The sequence below is a fragment of the Akebia trifoliata genome, chromosome 13 (assembly GCF_017979445.1).
Source record: "Akebia trifoliata isolate Shusen 1 chromosome 13, ASM1797944v1, whole genome shotgun sequence".
NCBI classification, from domain to species: domain Eukaryota; kingdom Viridiplantae; phylum Streptophyta; class Magnoliopsida; order Ranunculales; family Lardizabalaceae; genus Akebia; species Akebia trifoliata.
Window position 1 is genome coordinate 32,360,118 of NC_141387.1, and position 23,453 is coordinate 32,383,570.

General features: G+C 35.5%; 2 protein-coding genes across 2 annotated transcripts in view; both read left to right on the top strand.

Annotated features, from left to right (window-relative positions):
• Positions 1 to 17,289, top strand: part of NUA (nuclear pore anchor) — a 48,889-nt gene extending 31,600 nt beyond the window's left edge. The window contains exons 29-49 of the mRNA XM_086421963.1: positions 145 to 228; positions 962 to 1,036; positions 1,152 to 1,336; positions 1,468 to 1,570; positions 4,910 to 5,026; positions 6,526 to 6,618; positions 8,173 to 8,331; positions 8,463 to 8,516; positions 9,777 to 9,890; positions 10,001 to 10,078; positions 10,225 to 10,374; positions 10,464 to 10,535; positions 12,517 to 12,672; positions 12,779 to 12,832; positions 12,978 to 13,065; positions 13,145 to 13,224; positions 13,304 to 13,411; positions 14,166 to 14,228; positions 15,244 to 15,433; positions 15,535 to 16,856; positions 16,971 to 17,289. Coding sequence (XP_086278089.1) covers positions 145 to 228; positions 962 to 1,036; positions 1,152 to 1,336; positions 1,468 to 1,570; positions 4,910 to 5,026; positions 6,526 to 6,618; positions 8,173 to 8,331; positions 8,463 to 8,516; positions 9,777 to 9,890; positions 10,001 to 10,078; positions 10,225 to 10,374; positions 10,464 to 10,535; positions 12,517 to 12,672; positions 12,779 to 12,832; positions 12,978 to 13,065; positions 13,145 to 13,224; positions 13,304 to 13,411; positions 14,166 to 14,228; positions 15,244 to 15,433; positions 15,535 to 16,856; positions 16,971 to 17,054 — 3,429 coding nt within the window. The 3' untranslated portion in view covers positions 17,055 to 17,289. The remainder of the gene's footprint in view (positions 1 to 144; positions 229 to 961; positions 1,037 to 1,151; positions 1,337 to 1,467; positions 1,571 to 4,909; positions 5,027 to 6,525; positions 6,619 to 8,172; positions 8,332 to 8,462; positions 8,517 to 9,776; positions 9,891 to 10,000; positions 10,079 to 10,224; positions 10,375 to 10,463; positions 10,536 to 12,516; positions 12,673 to 12,778; positions 12,833 to 12,977; positions 13,066 to 13,144; positions 13,225 to 13,303; positions 13,412 to 14,165; positions 14,229 to 15,243; positions 15,434 to 15,534; positions 16,857 to 16,970) is intronic.
• A 1,213-nt stretch (positions 17,290 to 18,502) lies between these two features.
• LOC147388355 (galactan beta-1,4-galactosyltransferase GALS3-like) lies at positions 18,503 to 21,984 on the top strand. Its single transcript, XM_086421964.1, has 2 exons — positions 18,503 to 19,735; positions 21,441 to 21,984. Exons 1-2 carry the CDS (start codon positions 18,588 to 18,590, stop codon positions 21,784 to 21,786), a joined length of 1,494 nt encoding a protein of 497 aa, XP_086278090.1. The 5' UTR covers positions 18,503 to 18,587; the 3' UTR covers positions 21,787 to 21,984.
• The last annotated feature ends 1,469 nt before the right edge of the window (positions 21,985 to 23,453 follow it).

Here is a 23,453-nt window from a genome sequence, read left to right on the forward strand (position 1 = left end):
TTTCTTTCGCTAGACTTTATCTTAAGTTTAGTTACTCACCTTTATCATGTTTCGAAAAAGAAAGCTCTAACTAGTGGGCGGAATATAATTTTCTGTTTGATTCTACTAGAATCTGGTGTTGACTTCTCACCAAACTTGAACTAGGTTTCTGTGGACCTGATCAAAGCAAAAGAAGAAATGGAAAAACTGAAAGAGGAAGCACAAGCAAATAGGGATCACATGCTTCAGGTTCTCGCAACTTAAAGTTGGTTTTTTATTTTAGTGTTCAATGGAATTTATATACTTCCCATTGCAATCAAAATCATAATGCCCTATGTGATATGGGTGTGGTCAAAATCATTATGCGTCTATGTGATATGGGTCTGTGTGAGGGGTTGCTTTGGTGGAACTTACGTGACGATTTATGAATTTCTTTTTGAATTTATTTCATAAGAATTCAAGAATAATGATAATATGCCAGTAAGTTTAAAAGAAAAATGTCACAAGCACATGGGGATAGACTACGTAACATGTTATAAATTCTATGACAGTTTTGTTATTGAGTGCTCTATGCAAATGAGATGGACTTATTAACAAAGTCCACTGCCTTTTTTCTCTTTGCATGATGAGAAAAAACAAATAGAAAATGCAAATGAGAAAATATGAACAGCCTGAAGGAGGGTGGCTGCAAAAATAGAAGGAAGAAAACCATAGAAATGGATGACCAGTTATTTATTCCATAGATGCAACCCCTCTTCTAAAACAGAAAAGAGGAGAGTCCAATGACTCTGTTTCATCTTGAACAGAATAGGGAGTTGTTTCTTTGTTGTATGACCGAGCGAGGGAGGGCCTGTCTCGATTTTTCTGTTTATTGAATGATAGCCTCAAGACAAGATTTTAAACCTGGGTTGAGGATCCTTTTTTTGGGTGAGTTTCGGTTACCAGGGAAAAGCTTGACATGTTTGTATATTTTGCTTGACAGTATAAAAGCATAGCACAAGTTAATGATGCTGCATTGAAACAAATGGAATCTGCTCATGAAAAATTCAAGGCTGAGGTAAGATCCAATTTATTTATTTATTTATTTTTTAAGTTATAATTTTGCTGTACTTATCAGGTTAAATTTTTGTATGCATATTTTCACTTGGTCCCCACGATATCATCTATTATAGGCAGAAAAATTAAAAAAGTCCCTGGAAGCTGAAATTCTTTCGCTAAAGGGTAGGATTTCTGAACTTGAAAGTGATTCTATATCAAAGTCTAAAGAAGTTGCCTCTGTAATTTCTGGGAAAGAAGTGGCTTTGGATTCTGCATTAGCGGATATCACGAACCTCAAGGAGGAAAATAACATAAAAAGGTGTGTTTATATTCGTGGTGGTTTGTTATTAGATTATTATGTATTAGTCTGTGTTTTAATGGTGGTCCTTCTAGTCATATTATTTTTTGATAGATCCTTCTAGTCATATCCCAGCATTCTTATTGTTGCAGGTCCCGAATTATGGAGATGGAGATTCAAATTTCTTCTTTAAAAGAAGATTTGGAGAAGGAACACCAACGCTGGCGCACTACGCAAAACAACTATGAAAGACAGGTTATGTTCTTGCCTTCTTGGCGTGTAACACTACTTACTGTTATCTTGCAGTTTTGTGCTTTGTGTTGCTCATTGGTAGTTGATTGTAGTATATCTCCATGTTTAACCAGGTATTGCTCTTGTATTCTTTTGTCTTGGGTGTTATAAACTTTGCTAAACTACTTAGAGTATTACTCGCAAGTATTGTCTATTAGTTGTATATGAGGTTCTATGTTGGCAAGCTTAAATTATCTCTTGCTCGTATCATTTCACCTAATCTTGCGGTCATATAAAGGTATCGTATGATTGTTATACATTATTTCAGTTTAAGAATAATTCATCAGTGTTAAAACCTTCTCCCCCATTATCTGGGCTCAGCTAAATGTATCTTCATATATATATATATATTCAAGGGGACAAATTCCAAAAACCATAAAAAGAAACCTAGGTGAGCTGCAAAGTAAAGAGAACGATCCCAAAACTCATCTCTCTTTGAACGATTGATGCCCATCTAAACACCTAATCAGAAATGATAAGATCTTTGCATTCTTTGAATGTAGAGAACCCCCCCAAGAGAGCTTTTATCTTCAACTAAACAGAGTGCACTTGGACCAACTCTAAAATACTTTTGGAAGCTACTAGGTATAGTACATCAGATATCAAACTAACTGAAGGAGATCCCTAACTTCCTTAGCCCCAACTAAGAGTGTTAATGAATTGGTTCTGATTTGGTTCCTAAGGTACCCAGAAGCAGAATCATATATATATATATATATATATGGGAGCGGTTCGGCAGCCCTAAAGTTTGCCAAGTTTTGTGCCAAACATTTTTTGTAAATCATTTTTGATGGGGTTAGAAGTTTTGGAATAGGCTGATTTTTTGTGAGGATGATCTCTACGGTGAAGAGATCATCTTCACCAAAAATCAGCTCATTTTGAAACTTCTAACCCTAGTTTACAAGTTGAAGAATCGTGGACCGTCTAATTTTTGTAAATCACTTTTGATGGGGTTAGAAGTTTTGGAATAGGCTGATATTTGGTGAGGATGATTTCCTCATCATAGAGATCATCCTCACAAAAAATCAGCTCATTCCAAAGCTTCTAACCCATATTTTGAAAAATGTTTGGCACAAAACTTGGCAAACTTTAGGGCTGCTGAACTGCCCCTTGTATATATATATATGTATATATAAATATATTTTGTTTCCACTTCTTGGTGGTTTCAGTTCTAAAATAATTGGAACTGGAACTGCCTAGAAATGCAGGTATAGATATAGGGAAGGTGATGGAGCTATACGCATAAAACTGAGGCTTCTACTGGCCTAGCAACCATTGGGCATGTCTTTATATTATTAGTATAAATATAAGGAAGATGAAGGTGTTGTGTGCTTAATCTTTTTATAAGCTGGAAAATTCTTAAACCAATGTACCTATTTAGTTTCACTCATTTTCTAGCTGAACATCAGAGCTGTCAAACAAGTTCTGGTATACAGTTCATCATAAAGATCTGCTGGTATCTTTGTTTGGCCCTAAAATTTGAGGAGAAAGAAGAAAGTTCAAGAGGATACTCAATATACATTTAATTACATTTTACTAAATTGCACTTCTACCATTATAGCAAAAAAAATTTCTTTGGTAAATTCTGGGTTAAGAGTTTTATTTTGGACGACCATTAATTGCATAGTTGGTTATTTAGGGTAAGTGATTGAGTAGCTTGCTAGTCAAGGATTCTATTCATTAAACAAGTTAGGTGAAATGTTTGCTCTTAATGTTAGGACTGGTTGCTTTTTGGTGAGATCATTGTATCATGTGGGTCTTTCAATGCGTACCTGTGACTTTCCTCTCATTCTCATTTGGGGAGGGAAAGTGCCATCTAAGATTTCAGTCTTTGTGTGGTCAGCGACTCTAGGGAGATTACCCACCTTGTATCAACTAATTAGGATGGTCTTTGGTCACCAAACTTTTGCTAGCTTTGTATAGTAAGCGAGAATCAACTGATCATGTTTTGATCCATTTTATTTTTGAGCTACAAGATTGGTTGTATTTTTTGTCTCTATTGAGGGTGATGGGCTGCTCTCCATATTCAGTCCGATTGCTTTTTAAGACTTGGCTGGTTTGGGGTAGCTTGTTTTCAAGTTCGAAGTGCATTCTGTGGGATTGTTACCATTTGCAGTCTTGGGAGTTTGTGGATAGAAAGGAAACATCACAAATTTGAAGGAAAGGAGCTTTCAGCTCAGAACATTATCTTGTCAGTCTTGGCTTTGCTTTTCACCTAGAGTAAATTATTTACTGAATTTAAGGGCATCTTTTTCGAAGATTTTCTTGTTAGATGGGACAGGATTTGTAATATCTCTCCGAGGTAGTTGACTCTGTTTTGTCGGTTTGTTTTTGGTTGTGCTTGCAGAGTTGCCCTGGGTTTCATTGTTTTTTTGGTTGGTCACCCCAACCTCCCCCCTTTTCTAATAAATTCACCTTTACTTATAAAAAAATAACAAGATTCCTATTTGTTTCTTGATAAGCAAGTCAGTAAGATATCAAAGTATTTTGCTCTTAGTAGTTTCCTTCATCCATGTTGGCAAGTTTGCTTGTTTAAGTTCACAAAATTGGAAGATATAAAGCATCTATGGATACAATACAATATAATCTCTTCATTTTGTTGGAATAGATTATATGAAATGTGCTTGTTTTCATTTTAACTTCTAGGAGTGAGCTCAATGAAATTGTTTGTGTGGTGAGACTTATAGATAGAAATTGAAGTGATGTTACCCTTAAGTTATTTAACTATTCATCTTTATTTTCTACATATAACCCAACCATAAAATCCTGAAAGCCAAATTTTTCCCCACAGAAATTGTCTAATGTCATTAGTTCTTTCAGCTCTATCTTGCTTAAAACTTTCCCACGATAACCATAAACATAACAATACCCGGCCATAAAAACATAAAAGTCAAATTTATCCAATCCCACAGAAATTTTACCATGTCATTAGTTCTTTCATCGATATCTTGCTCAAAACTTTCTCACAATAACCATAACCTTGAGCCCAATTTTTTTTTTTTTTCTGGAAAATTAAACTCTAAATCCCAGGTCCTTCTACCCTTGTTAGAACCAATATAACCCAACTCTGCTGTCCTATATTATTGCTCTTAATTTCTTAAAAAAGTTCTATTTGATTTGTATAAGTAAGAGTAGTTTAGAACAGTATCATATAATGCTTAATTAGTGATTTCCTGGCAGCTATTTTTTTTAAATTTTCTTATCCTTGTTACGAATCATTTTTAGTAAGTAGCTTTATGCCTTATTATCATATTCATTTGAGCTCTAAAATTTTGGTGATTTTATTACACCTATATTCTTCAGGTTATCCTGCAGTCTGAGACAATTCAGGAGTTAACAAAAACTTCACAAGCATTGGCATTACTACAAGATGAAGCATCCGAGTTACGTAAATTGACAGACACTCAAAAAAGTGAAAATGTAACTTCCCTTTTATATTGGTCAAATTTTGCATTCACTTTGGAGCTTCTTTTAACTATGTTAATTGATCTGGTAGTGTTGCTAAATCTAATTTTGTTTTTTCTTTGACCCTATCGGAATGGCTTGGTTTTTGGGTGCAATTTGATTTATATGTATCTTGAAAAGGATTTTAAATGAGATCCAAAGATGGACGTAAGTTTTTGTAGCATTTTTTTAAGAGATTCGAGTATTGGCGTGTGTTTAGGTGGCTACACAGTTCATTTTAAGACCAGCACTTTTGCTTTTGCTCTTCTATTTGGAACTGTACTTCCAATTTTTTGGTGTGTGACATGTACAAGTTTCTGTCCAGTAGAGCATCCATTATACCATACAGTAACCACCATTGATCTGGGCACATTGTGCAACCGGAGGTTTCTCCTTTCCACATGATCAAGGTAACTTAGGAACATCTGGAAGAGCCCGGAGAGTGCTGGTACCGATGTTGTTACCCTGGGTCATGTATTGTATATGGTAAAAGAGTTCCAGATGGAGCACAGAGTTTCATGTCTGTTGGATTGTTGCCATGTGTTAATCCAAGCCATTCATTCGTCTTTCTGAAGTCTATGTAAAAGGGTGGCAGTCATCATTTGTAGCCATGCTTCAAGAGTAGTATAATTTCATGGAAAATTACTTTGTTCTGTTTGAGACTTGAGAAGGTGAGTGCCTTTGTGAGTTAATGGGAGTTCCTAGGACTCTTGGGATTCATCTCATTAACTTGAGTGCCAAATGGGTTCTTTGAGGGATTAAGATTAGGAAAGAAATACACTGGATTGCTTGTGATTTTATACCATCCAAATTGACTGAACCTTCACAGGACTTCATAATTTCATGATCATGAATTCATGATGGGTCTGGAAGTAACACACAATGAAAGGTCGCTTACCTAGAGATGTGCCTTTGTTGTTGATACTATCTGCAGCTAAACCGTTGTGGGCTGTGACTTTACCGGCATTGATCTGCTTTGTTTTATCAATGTTTGATTTAAAGTTTTCCGATTGCTCAATCTTGGAGCTCCTCTTCACTTGGAGCAAACTTTATAGAGAATTTAGGGGGATCTTCTTTGAGGATTTTGTTGTAAGATGGGATAGGGTTTGCTCATTGTCGGGTTAATTTTCTTGTGTAGCGTTTTTTCTGTCTTTGTTTGTTCTGGGAGGGTCCTCTCAAACCCCCGCTCTTTTTGGTTTTTAATAAATTCATCTTTATCAATAAAAAAAAAAAGTTTTCCGATTGCCTATCAATGTCATTCAAATTGACTGGCTGTGGTGATCCAGTCCTAAGTTTTCCTTATCTTAGATTTTTTAATACCATAATATTTCCAATTACAGCATAGCTTATGAAAAAAACTCTAATTTAAGAAAATAAAAATAAATTAAAAAAAAAAGTGCACCTTTTTTTGTTACAGAAGCTGTGTTGCAAGTAGTTTTTTTCTCTGGCATGACCTGCTTGTGGGTTTTGTGCAGGACATACTCAAGGCAAAACTGGAAACAGAAATATCAGTGTTGGAACAATCAAAGTGTGAAGCCGAGCGGAAGTACAATGAAATTAATGAACAGGTGGTTTTTCTGTGCCCCCACTGATTTTATTTTTAGCTAATATATTTCGTTTTGTTTCTGCATGTTTTCGTAGTTAATGAAAACAACTTTTTGGGAAAATAGCTTTGATCAAGAGCACTTTTGCTATCTTCCCATTTATTTATTTTGTCTATTTTCTTCGTCCCAAATTTTTGTGCAAGTAAAACTCTACAATTTATCGAAGGATTTCTTGTGGAATGGCAAGAATGAATTGAGAAAATTCATTTTGGTTAGTGGGAAGAGTGTAAATCTGGAGGGTTAGAGTTTTGAAAAATTGGATTCTTGTGGAATGGCAAATGTGTGTATGACAATTTGTGGTGGGGAAACATCTTAGGTCTTATTTGAGGATTTCTTGTTCAAATGGGAGTTTGTTTGTGGTAATGGCCTCTCTACACATTCGTAGGGTTGCTTTATGTATTTCTCTTATCTTTCCGTAAATCAGGTCTCCTCGATTTCCTTTACTTTTTTCTTACTTGCCATTGATTAAATAATTTTACTTACCAAAAAAAATTAACATCTCACCGAGTTGGCACCTTCAAAGTTGATCACTTTGTAAACTAAAATTCTTTTACCTCAGTTAAAGACTACAAAACACCCTCTTTAAATGAGAAGAATACCATTCTCATTTCTTGTTTAATAACTTCACAATCCAACCTAGCTGGTAGAAGCCTGTATTTGTCAATATGATGTACCCATGCTTTTTATATTTTACTTGGTGCAGCCATTCACAAAAAAAAAAAATATTATTATTATTATTATTTTTGAAAAATTGTGTTTAAAATGAATTATGTACCTCTTGTGAGTAAAACAAGTAAAAAATTGTAAATAATAAAATAATATGTTTAAACATGATTTTTATGTTTCGCCTTTTTTCATTTTTAAGATTTTTTTTTTTTTTTTCAAAAAATAAAAAATTTAAACAATTTTTTTCCTGGGCCTTTGGTTAATTTTTGTGTCTTCATGGGTTGTGATTTTGTTCGTGAATGTTGTATAATGTGGGATTTGATACATAACATGGCTTTCATGATTCACGAATGCAGTTTAATGTGGGATTTGATGATAATGTTCCGATTTTATGGTTGTAATTTTTTCAATACTGTGTTATTTTGCTCATAAGATATGCTAATGGTTACACTTAAAAAAAAAAATTATTTATCATCATAGCATTTGTGTTTATGTGCGTGTGAACATGGTATCATGCATAGATATTCAATTGAGTTTTTTTTGCTATTTTTTTTTTTAAATTTTAACGTAGTATAAATGTGTGCATGCACACCGTTTTTACATAATTTTTTATATTTTATATTTTTTTTCTCATTTTTTTCGAAAGTTTTTCCATGCCATTTTAAATCCGTACTCCAACTTGGTGATTATGAGTGGAACTATCTACTGAAACATGTCTCTACTACAATATTTTTTTGCTATGGTGTTCGCTTCAAACTCTTTTTGTAGCATTCATGGTTTATAATGGCATTTGTAGGTTCTTTCTGTTTTTATAAAATTATTTCCATAATGATTTCTATCTCCCCACTTCAGAACAAGATATTGCACGATCATCTGGAGGCTATGCACATTAAAGTAGCTGAGAAGGAGCGAAATTATGCCGGAATTTCAATGGGAGCCACTGGTTCAGATCAACAGGGTGATGGTGACCTTCAAAATGTAGTCAAATATCTCCGGCGAACGAAGGAAATCGTAAGTTTCCATATATCTGTTTGGTAAATTTTGCAACTTGTCAATGTTCGATAGGTAGAAATGGTGAACTGGTACTGTTTTTTGCAAACATTAATATTGTTCTCAAATGAAAATTGTCTAATTTTCTGCAGGGAGAAACAGAAATTTCCTTGTTAAAGCAGGAAAAGATGCGCTTGCAATCACAGGTATGTTATCACTCTTCCCTTGACATTGGTTTCCTTAATATTTTCACCTTTTTAGTTTAATTAGTTTGTAATGGAACTCCATATTGTCTTACATTTTTATTTTATTAGTTTGTTTCTACACAATGCGAACTAGTATTCTGAAGTGATTTTATTAGGTTGCCTCATTTTTCGAGGCTTCCTAGTTTGTCCCTTTTTTTTTTTTTTGTAAATTCTGTTGTTCTTCATTGTGAGTGTTCTTCCTACCTTCTCATATCTTTTTAGTGTAATTTTAGTAGAGGGAGAAAAGATGCAAAGAAGGTGACTAAGAGACCATCCTACTAAGAATTCGACTGAAGATGTGTTCGTGCTTTTTTTTTTTTTGACGAAATTTTGGGATTTGTATATTATAAAAGTTGTCTTCAAATTTTTTTTGCAATATTAGTAGCTTCTTCACATCATGTTGTAAATCCAAAAATGGGATACGTAACTTAAAATAGTAAAAAGTAAAGCATGGTATCAAGGTATTGGATGGGATGTCCTTGTTTATATCCATTTCTTATATTTTGAGAAACATGGAGTCCCTTGGCATCTGATTCAGGAAAGTTTCAGTTTTTCATTGATGCGACTGATGAATCATCACCACTAGCCTAAAACCATCCCCCCCCCCCCCCCCCCCCCCCCCCCCGCGTTTTCTGATCATCTCACTTCAAAGCTCCTAAGTGACAAGCTATTATGAAGTTCATAATTCGTTATGCGAAGTAGATGTGTCCTAGTATCCCATATTTTTTAAATCATTATGTTACGATCCCAAGCTCTTGTTGACTATGATATCCTTTCTTGGCTGTGCCCTTCCTCTCTCATTCATCTCCCTAAACCTGTATACACAAGAAGTGTTTACTAGATATCTATATTGTATGTAATGATAACCTCGACAAGTTTACAAGGATTAATTCTTTTAATAAAGAAGAAAACTAACAGCTTGATGACCTGCACAAATTTATGACATTTATCTTATTTAATAATAATAATGAGCACATGTAGATGTATCCTAAACCATAGAATTTACAATTTCCAGCAGCATGCAGTCTCTTGGTCTTTGGTAATTATGTTGCTTACATGCTCTAAGTATGTCTAAGATTTATCTTGATGAAATTCTCATTCTTTACTGAAAATGATTACATGTATGATCCAAATATTTGGTCAAGGCATAAATTATTACGACAATTCATCATACTGTCTGTGTTTTTACCGTTATTTCTCATACATTTTTATTCTTTATAGCTTGAGAGTGCATTGAAGGCATCTGAGACAGCTCAGGCACAACTTTATGCGGAGCGCGCCAATTCTAGAGCATTACTTTTCACTGATGAAGATTTTAAATCCCTGCAGATTCAGGTAAGTTCTATGACTGTTTTTTTTTTTGAAAAGTGTTCTATGACTTTGCATTTTCTTTCATGCATCCTTGGCCTAACACAGTCTAACCTATCTTATGGGCATTATTGCAGGTCAGAGAAATGAACTTGCTTCGTGAAAGCAACTTGCAACTTCGAGAGGAAAACAAGCATAATTTTGAGGAGTGCCAGGTTTTTCTCTTGGAAATTTATACCTCTTTTAGATGACCCAAGTTGTTTATGCTAAGGACCTCCTTTTGATCAATGTTGGAAAGAATCTGATTGAAACTTCTTTGCCTTTTACTTACATAGAAGTTTTTTTTTTTTTTTTTCCTTAGAAATTGCGTGAAATAGCGCAAAAAGCTGCAGTTGGTACTGAGAAATTAGAAACTCTTCTGAGGGAGAAACAAATTGAGGTTGATGCTTCTCAGAAAGAGATTGAGATGCAAAAGATAGAGAAAGGGCACTTGGAAAGCAGGATTTCTGAGGTATTGCCTATTGAAACTGTTTTCTTTGAATGACATTCTTTTTCATTTTCCCCTTATTTCAGAATTTTGATATTTACTTCTGTTTGAAGTTGCTTGAAACATGCAAAAATGTTGATTTGGAGACCTATGAACGCATGAAGGATGATTTTCAACAGATGCAGGTAAACTGGATTTCTGATACTTGGCCATGTACATGGAATGCAATTTATTGTGCTTTTACTTTATTATGATGGCATCCTGCACTTGGAAGACTAATTATGCTTACCCATTTTATACTTTTATGACTAGTTGTGCAATTTCATATACGGGTGATAAAACATTGCTTTGTTTCTTGGAAAGAAGATCTCGTACATTTCATTGAAGTAGTTGTTAGGACAGGAGATACAAGTTTAGATTGAAAACTTTGTCCTAGAAAGAAACAATTATGAAATTGTCAAAGTTATTGGAGCATACACTAGCGAAAAATATTTAGATGCATGTTATTTTGTGGCTTCAGTGAATACTATCATGAATTGTATTAATCTGATGTTTCATCTTGTACTCATTAGATTCTTGTCCATTTACACTTTTTTCTCCTCATTTTGCATTGAGATATGAAGCCTTTGTGTATGCCTTCTTAGCCTGGCACCTCTAGAGTTTCAACTTGTTACTTGGTTCCCTCTGGGTTCATAACTTGGTCTTCTATATCAACATGTCAAGTGGATACCAGATTGTTAAATTTTTTTGCAGTCATTACACCCCGCTTCGGATTGCATCTTATTCGCAGCAACCTTCTAGCCTAAGGTGTCTTTCCCATTCTGGATTCACATTTTGGGTCTCACTCACATTTTCTATATTTTTCGATCACACTTGTTTTGTAACAGTCTTCCCTGCTTCCCCCATAGTTTTTGCAACTGAGGATTGGAAATTCATTTTCTGTCATGACATCATCATTCAAGGCCTTAGTCCAAAAAATGGGGTCTGATGAACGGGTCGTATCCCTCTTTTCACTTACCATGTTTAAGTTTGTTCATATCTGCTGTCATTGCCTCAATCCATATCTTTTTTCATCTTCTCGCTCTTTTAGAACCTTCAACTCTTACCTTCTAATGGGATTTGTATTTGGTGTACGGGCTAAATCACCCCGATCGACTTAACCTTAGTTTTTCATGTAATGGGGCTTTTTTTAGGGTTTCATGAATTCTCTCATTTGTAATTTGATTATTATTATTATAGTCTCTCCACTCATCCATCCCAACCTCCTCATCTTTACTACATTTAATCAATGAACATTGTATTATATTGCCCAACATCTATATAATAAAATAGGATGGTGGTCCCCTCCCCCTTTGTCTCAATCTTTATACCCCCAGTAAAAAGGGGTTGGAATCAGGGCCAGATTACAATGGTGACACTTGCCCCTACAAGATTTTTCAAAATCTAGAAGGGTGTGAGCTATTGTGACAAATAGAATGGCGAATTAAAAAACCCACCGCTATTGCCCCCACAAAAAGTTTTCTGCTCTTGGTTGCCCCCGCAAAAGATTTTCCGCTCTTAGTTGCCCCCACATGGGCAAAATCCTGGCTTCGTCCTGGTTGGAATTTGATCTCACCACAAATCTTGAGGAAAACTTTCAACATTATTGTCTTCTCTTCTCTCCTCTCCTTTCGAAGAGTTTCTCTTCAATTTATTGCCTTCCCTCCTCTATCTCCCTTTCCAAAAATACCCACCCCTTCAACTTTTTATATTGCCTTTCCTCTTCTCTCTTTTTTCCAATGGTACCCCTCCCAACTTTATTGTCTTCCTCTTCTACCCCCTTAATCCAAAATTGATGCCCGTTTCAGTAGGCACGGACAAACTCAAGTTCATGTATATAAAGCATAACCAACTTTATTGGCTTCTTATAATTATTTTTATAAGGGCTTGTTTAGAAAGAGTTAACTCTTGTGACTTGACTCCACTTTTGGGTTTGTCAATTCCTGAGAAGAACTCACAAAATCCTCACATCTCTTACAATTTCTCCCAAATTTTCTGCAGTTCCAACTTCCTCAAGAAAGGGGATGATTTACAACTCCATCTGCGCCCATGCAACTCTATCTCTTGTATGATATGTTAAGAAAATTTTCATGCTGTGATTCTACATTTATATATTTTGTGGTCCAGGTAAAGCTGAGAGGGATGGAAGCTGAATTGGAGGAAAGTAGAAAGCTTGTTTCTGAGAAGCAGGATGTCATATCACGCTTGGAGGGAGACCTTGCGAACAGCCAATTGGAATTAACTGAAAGGGAAAAAAGGATAAATGACCTTCTTCAAGTTGAGGTACTTTCCATTCTTGTTATTTCTTGATTTCCATGATCTAGCATCAGCCTGTGACTTACTTGTGCAGCATTCTTTAGATAAATCTTTGATTGAGAATTACATGCAGGCTTCTCTCAAGTTTGATCTTGAAAAGCAGAAGAAGTTGGTTGCTCACTTCAAGGTTTTGATATTTCCCCGTCTCCTAAATGAAATCTTAAACGATTCTATCAGTTTCTCAGTCCCATTATTATTATGGTAAAACATTTGTTCATTGTTACTTTCATAATCTACATATATTCATATGGTTTCTTTCACTTGTATCACAGAAAAGGGCTGATACTTTGACAAAGGAAAAGGAGGAACTAAGCAAAGAGAAACAGTCCCTTTCCAAACTGTTAGAAGACTCTAGACAAGGTACACATTTCTGCTCTTCTGTAAAAAGTACTTTTTCAGTTGATCTGATGCACTCATTAATCCTAAAATTTGAACTTAGCGGGCAAGAGGTTAGTTGGGGATACTTCAAATGAACAGGCCATGAAAGAAAAGGAGAAGGAGAAGGACACTCGTATACAGGTTTCCAGAGAAATTTCTTCAATTCTTTTCTTTTTTCCGCACACTTGTTACTTTCATTCTTAGTCAAATTTCCTTTCAGATTCTGGAAAAACTTCTTGAGAGGGAGAGGGAAGACCACAAGAAAGAGAAAGGAAGGCGTCTGAAGAATGAGAAGGCAGTTTTGGATCGTCTTATGATTGTTCATCAGGTTTTTCATCATTCTTTCAGCAACGTTTCTATTTATTTGAGACAAAGTATTGATTTGTTAGTGTAGATAAAGACCATTGCTTCCTTGATACCGTCACATACAAATTACTGAAGCAAAAGATGGCATTCTCTATAATACTGAACTCATGGGGTTCTAACACTTCCTCCCAGTTCACAAAACGGTACTTCAATGGTTATTTTTTATGCCATTGCTTGCTGCTGTTAAATCTCTTATAGAACATTTGTGATCTGCATGGTGGTCTGAGCTTATGTATCACTTTTTATTATTATCAGTAGAGATAAATTTATTGTTAAGGGAAAAAAAAAAAAAAAAAAAGGGGGGGGGGGGTGTTGAGGGGACCAACCCAAAACAACAAATAAGCAAATAAAAAGAGGAAAAGAAAGAAACAATCCCCAAACGAGCTACCCCAGCGTCAAAATTACAACCCTTTCCCAATTGACCGTAAAATCTTCAAAAAAGACCCCTTTGAACTCCTAAAGAGTTTACTTCAAGAAGCTTATGTATCATTTCTTACACTGATATTTGAGTTCATAATCCACGTGTCAATTTCTGTGAGACTGGTCTCTTCCCCCCTCTTAAGTTTCTTTCCTCCAAATTAAACCGTCATGCATCCAATCCAAACTTATTTTTATTTAGACAAAACGATAGTTGTTTGTTACCAAATCATTCTCTTGTATGATATGTGTTGTTTGTCCTGATTGACATGTTTAACATCATTTCTTGTCAACTTTAGGAGAAAATGAAGCTGGTTGACGAACTTGATAGACACAAGCAAGCCAAAGACAGTCTTCCAGAGGTATATAGTTATCATGTCTCAGTTGAAAGTTGTTAATTCTTCTGAAAAATTTAGAATGTTGGACCTAGAGCTTATGCATCAGTTATTCATTACCCAGGACATCGTTATTTCTATTTTTTGTTTGCTATTTTATGATGTAAGCTTTTTAGAGAGTTTAAGGCCATCTTTTTTGAAGACTGTGTGGAGATAGGAATGGGTTTATACGATCTCAGTCTCTTGCTTTGGTTCAGTTGTGTGGTTTTTTGGTTGTGTTTTTGCTTTTTTATGTTCGTCTGGTTGTTCTTCTCCATAGTTACAACAGTTGAGTATGGATTTAAAATGGCAAGGAAAAACTTCTGAAAAAAAACTGGGAAACAATGATAAAATAGAAATAAAACTAAAATGTGTTTGAGAAACACATCTTTTACTCGTTTTTATCACTGCAGGTTCAATATATGTTTTAAACACGAATACAAAAAAATGCTTTTTACCAATAATAAAAAAAAAATCTGCACTGACCAAAAAGAACAAGTCCCTTTTTTTTCATTGTGGTCTTTTGGACTGCCTTTTAATAAATTCTTTACTTATCAAAAAAAAAAAATATATGTACCCGTGTAAATTTTAGGATGGTGTAGAAGCTTTATTTATTGATATATATTTTTTTCTCCTGAAAAAAATAACATCTGAATCCCGTCCCCTTATATTGAGAAATAGTCTCACTAATATCTAGTACAATTTTGTTTGGTTTGGTTTTATGAATTTGGAATTACTTTCCATGAAATTATTTTCAGTTATCTATAAATGTAGTGCATAAGTATTTTTTTTATTTGGTTTATAGTTTGCAGGTGCAATATCAATCTAATATATTTGTTTTTCATTATTCAATTTCTTGAAATGCTTACATCCAGATTGCGGATTAACTGTGATTCTGACATTTGTCAACTAATCTCTTGATTTTGTTTGCTCTTTCATCATCCTAAAGTTTATCTTTTTCTGTTGTGTTTCCATTTTCTTACTTTTTTTCAACAACTCCCAGAGTAGCGGACCACCATCTGTGGCTCAAACTACTGCCGAAACTGTCTTAGATAATCAGACAGCTGCCTATCTACAAGCTGTTGAAAACTTAGAAGAGGCAGCAAATTCGACTCTCAATGATGGGCTTGGTGGAGTGCGCACCCCTGTAGAGACAACTTCACTTGTGGATACATCATCCGTGGCTTCTAATGGTATTTTTATTTATTTTTCCTTTACAGTTAATCTATTTCTGTGTTATAATGTACTGAAGACGTTACTTCTTACACTATAAAATTTTATTCTTCGTTTGCAGCTCGGCAAGTTCCTTCTCAAGCACTCACCACCATTCATCCTCCAGTGGGTACAATATCAGGTCCTTCAGAAACTAAAACTGCAGCAGATGAAAGAGAGAAAAGATCCAATTTACCCAAATCCAATGTTGAAGCTCGTAAACTAGGAAGGAAGTTAGTACGACCTCGGCTTAGCCGACCTGAAGAGCCTTCAGGAGATGTCGAGATGTCAGAGGTTGACACATCCTCTAATACGAAGGGGAAGGTCATGGCATCACTTGATACAGAACCTCAAGGCGATCTTACTTTACCCACGCAACCATCTGTTCGCAAGCGGTCAGCTTCTTTGTCAGGCTCTGAATTACATGACGAGTCAATCATTCAACAGGATATTCATTCCAATGATGAAGCACCTCTACCGAAGAAATCAAGGGGTTCAGATTCTCTCCAAGAGGGTGTAGAAGCACAAACTGTAGTAGTTCCTCCTACAGAAAATCTTGAAACACTGCCCAGCTTAGATGAATCGTTTGATACTGCCGGGGATTTACCTCGTCCTGCAAATGAGGAGGCTGTTGATGCAGAAAAGGATGAGGTAGATACTACAAAAGAGCTGATAGTGGAATTGAAGGAATCCCCATTAGATGGGGCGAGCCAAGGTGAATCACAAAATGAGTTTAATGCTGTTTCAGAAGAGGTATTGGATAAGACAAAAGAAATCGATGATGCTTTTGACGAAGAGTTGAAGGATGTAGAAGGAGAAGATCCCCAACCACCTACTGTGGAGGCTGAAAGTGATAGGGAAGAAGGAGAGTTGCCACCGGATCTGACTGACCAACCGGAGGCCGGTGACATTCCTGTTACAACGACAAGCCCTGAACCAGGTGAGGGTCAGAACGAGCCCGTGACAGATGCTTCTCCCGATGGCATTGATGAAGAAGGTGTTGTTTCTGCAGCTAGTGAGATAGTTGAAACTAGTTCCGAGATTTTAGTTGAAGAAAAGAATGATACGGGTGAGACAATGGAAGAGATCGCTGAAGATTCAGATAAGTCTAATAACAGCAATGATCAGGGTGTTGTGGAGACTGAGCAAAGTCCTAAAGCTTTATCTGGTGCTGATGAGAGTTTTTCGCCAAGTAAGCCTGCAGAGTCTAGTGTGTCAAAACAAGATAGTGTCACTGCCGCCATACCACCAGATACAGATGAAGGAAGGGAGGCAAATCAAGGAGGAAGGGGCAGGACCATAAACTTGATGGAGAGCGCTAGACAAAGGGCTATGTTAAGACAGGCTGGTGTGGTGTCTCCACCATTCACTAGAGGTCGTGGCCGAGCAGTTGGTGGTCCCAGGGTAACTTCTAAAATTCCTTATTTAATTTAATTTTTTCTGTATATGGCTAATTAGTAGATTTTTCCTTTGGCTTTGAACATAAGGAAGTTTCTCATGAATATTCTGCAATTTCAGAAAGCTGGGACTCGTGGTGGGCGAGGCATACGAGGTGGACGAGGCGGGCGTGGGCAATCGTCTGATGACAAGGGACAAAGTTGAGTGTTGAAAGTAAGGTAGTGGTCGACACAATACGTTCTTTAACAATATATTATAATTGAAGGAGAGATTGAAAGCTTTTGAGGGGAAACATTTTATTTTTGTGGCATTTTTGTTTAATATGATGGGTACTTTCAATGGGAAGTTGAAGTAAGAACATATATGGTTGGGCTGCTTCTGATTTACTAAAAAAATTTCTCAACTGCACATAAGAAAAGGCCATTCTATATTCTCTGCATGCATTTATGAGTAAGTCAATAATGATACATCCCTCCAAGTTTTGGTGAATATATTAGAGAGAGATTTCTCTATCTATTTTCATCATCATTGTCGTAATCTAATGATGATGATCATCTTATCTATGAATCCTCTTTATAATTCCCCTAAAGATTATTAAAAAAAAAAAAAAAAAAAAAAAGGATCATCTTCCACCGTGTATTTTTAAATATCATCCATGTGTCATTTCATTAAGATTCCCACAAATCATCACTGCTTTAATGCTCAAGCTCAAGTCAGAGAAAGGGATATTTGCAACTCAAGGGCATATAGGTAAATTCATCCATTTTAAATGTATGATGACACCCCCACTTAATACTCATCCAAACAATTTCATTAGTTGATTGCAATTATGATTAGGCTCATATATAACCTTAAACCTTAAAATACAACATTCCAAAATTCCTAAAAACAAAAAAAAAAAAGAGAAGAAAATGGGAGAGAGCTTATTTTCTTTAGAGAGATTTCTCAAAATGTTTCTCCAGCGAATTCATCACTTTTTTTGAACAACGAATTCTTCATTGATTACGAAAGTGATGGATTCATTGGGAAAAACATGTTTTGTACACCGGACTCAAAAGGAAAAATAAAAAAATTGCATCAGATTCAGCACACGAAGTGTAGATTCACCCTTTTCTTTGTTTTTAATTGATGTGTAATAAGTAAAAGTTGGGGTGTTGTTAATATCTGCTCCCCACACACATAAAGATGTATTAATTTGTAGAGACACCTAAAAAGAATTTTCTGAACTCGTAAGTATTGAAAAAGAAGGTAGTTTTGTAATGTTCAAATTCATGGTTTCGCATCTCGTTCATGCTAGATATCGAGTCATCTTAAACGAGTTTTCATGAACATCTCTCATCTCATCTCGTTCATGCTACATATCAAGTCATCTTAAACGAGTTTTCATGAACGTGGGGGTTTAAATCTTATTCGTAAAATTTACTTATCCGTCTGTCTCGTCCATGCCTGATAATACCGAGATGACTCGGACGATACGTCTAAGTCTCGGACGAGTTTTGAAACCATGGAATAGAGATTAGAGAGAGGCTCTCCAACGTGACTTTCCACAATACTAACCTACAAACTACGTACAATGAATCCAAATTCCAAAATAATGACTTCTTCTTTCTCACAAAGGAAAGTGTGGAGTGACCCACAGACCCTCTCTCTCTCTCTCTCTTGCTCCATCCTTAATCTTCTTTTGTGTCAGCTTTCTTTCAACCCAAAAAAAAAAAAATAAAAAATAAAAAAAAATAAATGAGCAAAGAAACAGAGAAAGAGAAGAAGATGTTTGTTGGAATCATGTGCAACTATGCAGCTGAGCTTAAAATCGTCTTAACAGCTCTTCTCTTCCTCTGTTCTGTAGCCACTCTTCTTCAATTCCTCCCTTCTCATCTCTCTCTCCCCCCTTCTGATCTTCACCTTTGTTTCTCCAAACTCAACTCCTCACTAAACCCATCACCACTATCCTCCTCTCTTCTTCCATCACCACCACTACCATCACCTTCCATCAAACAAGATCAAATCATTAATGGAACCATACTCAAGAGAGCTTTCAACCCATTTGGTTCTGCTTCCTACACATTCATTCACATGTCTTCTTACAGAGGAGGTCTCAACACTTTCTCCATTATTGGTCTAGCTTCAAAACCTCTTCATCTCTATGGTAAGCCTCATTTCCAATGTGAATGGGTTCCATTTGGTTTCAATCAAACTAACATCACAACCATTGGTTTCAAGTTTCTTCCCGATTGGGGTTATGGTAGAGTCTACACTGTTGTTGTAATCAATTGCACTTTCTCCCAACCAATTGGTTCCGATGGGTTTGGTGGTAAATTAATTTTACATGCTTCCACTGCTGGAGGTGGCGATCGAGATGTCGATTCAATAGAAAAGATCGAAGCTTTGGTTGAAACTCAAGGGAGCTTTAATTCTTCAATTTTTACTTCGCGGCCTAAGTATGATTATCTCTATTGTGGGTCATCTTTATATGGTAATTTAAGTCCTCAAAGAGTTAGAGAATGGATTGCTTATCATGTAAGGTTGTTTGGGTCGAAATCACATTTTATTATACACGATGCCGGAGGGGTTCATCATGGTGTGTTTGAGGTTCTTAAGCCATGGATGGATAAAGGGTATGTGACATTGCAGGATATTAGGGAGCAAGAAAGATTTGATGGTTATTATCATAATCAATTTCTTATTGTGAATGATTGTTTGCATCGGTATCGGTTCATGGCTAAGTGGATGTTATTTTTTGATGTCGATGAGTTCATTTACGTTCCGTCCAAGAGTACTATTAGATCGGTTCTTGATTCTCTATCGGATTATACCCAGTTTACGATCGAACAGATGCCCATGTCTAATAAGCTCTGTCTCTTCGTCGATGCCAAAAAAGCTGTGAGGTTAGAAGCACTTTGTTTTCTTTCTCAATTTGTGTTCCTTATTTGCTGATGATTTAGCTTATTAGTAATAGTGATGACGAAAACATATACACATATATGCAAGAAACTGAAAATTTTTGGAATAAAATCAGTCAATAATAATGAATTTTACATCATTTGTTTGGTTTATAGAGAAAATTTCGGCCATTCAATTTGAATTGATATTGGGTTTTGAATTTTGTTACTGAATTCTTGTTGAATTAGATTGAACAACTGTGTTGCTTTATCAACTCAAATCGAGATTCAAGTTCAATTGTCTTTACTGCTGGATTCAACAGAATTATTAACAAATTGCAACCTTTGTCAATTTGTTTGATTTGGTGATATAGACTTCTTGGTGGTGAAGTGGTTGAGTGATTGGAACTTTGTGATTTGGTTTATCTAGAAATTTTTATATTCGAAGGGATGAGCTTTCTGGTGTCACACACTAGAAATCCTCTCAGGAGTAGCATGGTTTTTTTTAGATGTGGCAGCTGACGTGGCTAGCTCAAAGGGTATGTTATTTGCCACCTCAGCATCTTTCAATAGCCAAGGTTCCATATAATAGGATTTCTCCATGCGATCAAAGCGGTATACTTCTATTGCCATTTTTTCAAAAATAGTTCAATGGGCTTGCAACACGATGTGTCATGGACCAAACCATCCCAATTGTAGTCCCTATGATACTTGAACTAATCTTCCAATGTGGCCCAAGTCAGCCTTCCCCAAGTTGTCCTAGGAGATCATCCAAATTCCCATGGCACTCATCCACAAAAGAGAGCACACAAGTCATTTAAAAGAAAGACAAGTATTGCTCTCAACCATGAATAATTCCTGAAGGGATGCTTCTCAAGTATTGTATCGACACCCTCCTTGCCCACCATCATCCTTCGATTCTCTAAGTAAGCCATTTCCTGGGTTTTTTTCCCTCACCCAAATTGACCGTTACAACATCATTCATTAATAAACTTGTTTACTTATCCAAAAAAAAAAAGAAACAAAAAACAAAAAAACATCATTCGTTTCTCCAAGCACCTTTCTTGGGTCTTCCGTCCCTCTCAACTTGGGGTGCATTTCGTGCATCCATTCTCACTGTGCTACCTATTTGAGCCTACCTTAGTCCTACTTTTCTACTATCACTTTCTCTGATGCACAACGGTCGTGCCATAAAATGTTGTTCAGAAATTCTGCATTTCAGGGAAGAGTTCTCGAGTGTAGCTCCATAAAACTTTTTGCAAGGTGGTTAAATTGTGTTGGCACATTTGTTTGAGGTTTAGTTTAAATTCTTCCATTTTTCATTGAATTATATTAGTGAAATGTGTCTAATTTGTTTTATAGAGTGCTTGATATTGTTATGGAGTTTGATTGTTTTTATAGAGGATAAACTAGGACCCACCATTCCATTAGACCATCCAAGTAAAAAAAGAAACGAAAAGATCAATATGATAATGTGATCATAGCCATTGAAAATTACCCCATTCTTAAATTATGGAGGAGTGTAACAAAAGATTCTAGAGAAACAGAAAAAAAGGATTTGAGGGATGTGATCATTATCCAATTATGTATGTTTTGGACTTGAATTGTAATCATTATCGGACGACATGTCATCCCTCGGGATTACTTAAGCATTAGTTCATTCTCATGACGGCGATTAACATTTTTCTTTCTTCTTAATGTATAATTATAGGAAATGGGGGTTTGAGAAGCTAGTTTACAGGGACGTGAAGAAAGTGACAAGGAGGGATCGTAAATATGCAGTGCAACCACGTGCAGTGTTTGCGACGGGGGTACACATGTCCCAGAACTTAATTGGAAAGACTCAACACAAGACAGAGGGTCGGATCAAATACTTCCATTACCATGACAGCATAGCTGAAAGGCATGAGCCATGTCGCCATTTCATAAATGCTTCCAAGCTTACTTTCGAGGGCACGCCTTATGTCCTCGACACCACATTACGAGCTGTGGCTGCAAATGTTAAGAAGTTCGAGCTGAAGAACATTGGGTCCATATTGCAACATACCCCTCAGTGACCAGACCACCATTGGCTATGAGGAGGATTTCAATATATTTTTTTTTTTAGAAATTTTTTTGGAGGAACTTTTTTTGTCTTTTGTAATATATATTATAGGCTCTATAAATATGAAAAATTGGTTGGGTAAATGATTATTTTATTTATTTTTAGAAAATGCTAACTTGAAAAATGAACCACTGAGATGGAAGAATATTTCTTAAAGATTTGCAAATGAAATGGATCCCTAGGAAACAAATTGTTAGAGAATAAGATGCACTGTATTAAGATGCATGAGATAGATTGTATCATTGTTAGTGTATCTCATCACAAATGGAAGGTTGTGACGAAGGATATTCTAAAATATATATTGATATTTAGAATAGATCAATTGGGATATTCTAGAATATTTATATTAGGTAGTTTTTATATATCTTGATTGATGTAATGTCTATAAATACCCTATTGGGGCTTTTGTAATATTCATCCAAGAATTCTCAATAAAATCATATTTTTTTACATGGTATTAGAGTTCAAGCTCCACTGAGCACATCGATCTTGGTGCTTCGGTGATGGTGCCACCGTCATTGTTGAACCTTAATCATTTTGTTTTGTTATTAGTATTTTTTTTAATAAAAATACCATCTTTCTCTATGTTCTGGACCTAGATATCTTTTATTTTCTTTTTTGCTATTATTTTAGGTTTTCTGTTTTTCCAATAAAAATCATAACTCCTTCTATATCTCTACATATCTCCCAATTTCACACATCCATGTTAAACGATCTCATTTTTTTGTTCATATCTAAAATCTCTTTAATGAGAGTTTTTTCACTTAAATGGCACAATCCTACTTTTTATGTTTCTAGGAGAGATCATGATAGATCTAGTCTAATAAGCCACCGGCTTCAACAGACTTAAAAAAGAGTGGGATGCGACAGTGATAGACTGCATAGACAAATGGTGATCACCAGCGAGCACGATTGACATTTCGACGATCAATGAACATATCCATTAATGAGATTAAGCAATTATTCAACAAAACCAATTGTATATTCCTTTTTCAAAGGACCATGCAATTGCGAGAAAATGTTAGAGAATAAGATGCATGAGAAACACTATATCATTATTAGTGTATGTCATTACAAATGGAAGATTGTGATGAAGTTAGAATATATATTGATATTTAGAATATATCAATTGGAATATTCTAGAATATTTATATTAGGTAGTTTTCATATAACTTGGTTGATGTAATGTCTATAAATATCATATTGGAGTCTTTGTAATATTCATCCAAGAATTCTCAATAAAATCATATTTCTACACAAATAGTATCACTCAAGAAAACTTTCACATCTCTACCATGTTTGATGTTGTGTATACTTTAAGGTAAGAAAAGTCTTTTTATTCGTTGTTTTTTTGTTGAGAAAATTACTTAATGAACCATGATGGAGGGTTTCTTTCTAAACATTCCCTAATTTTTTACTGTAACTTGATTATCTGTACATAATGCCTCTTCACCCCCTTCCAATCAAATTATCAACATCAGCAATTTAAATTAACCTTATTTTCAATTGTCCTGTTCAACCTTTTACAATTGTCGAGATTGATGATTCTAAATCATCGATTTTATAGTTTGAACATAAATCATTTAGATTGTCAATTTTTATTGGGGTTGACAATGATCC

Coding starts and splice junctions, on each gene's coding strand:
- LOC147388355 (XM_086421964.1), top strand. CDS start 18,588: ATGAGCAAAGAAACAGAGAAAGAGAAGAAGATGTTTGTTGGAATCATG. Junction 19,736..21,440: donor GATGCCAAAAAAGCTGTGAG/GTTAGAAGCACT, acceptor GTATAATTATAG/GAAATGGGGGTTTGAGAAGC.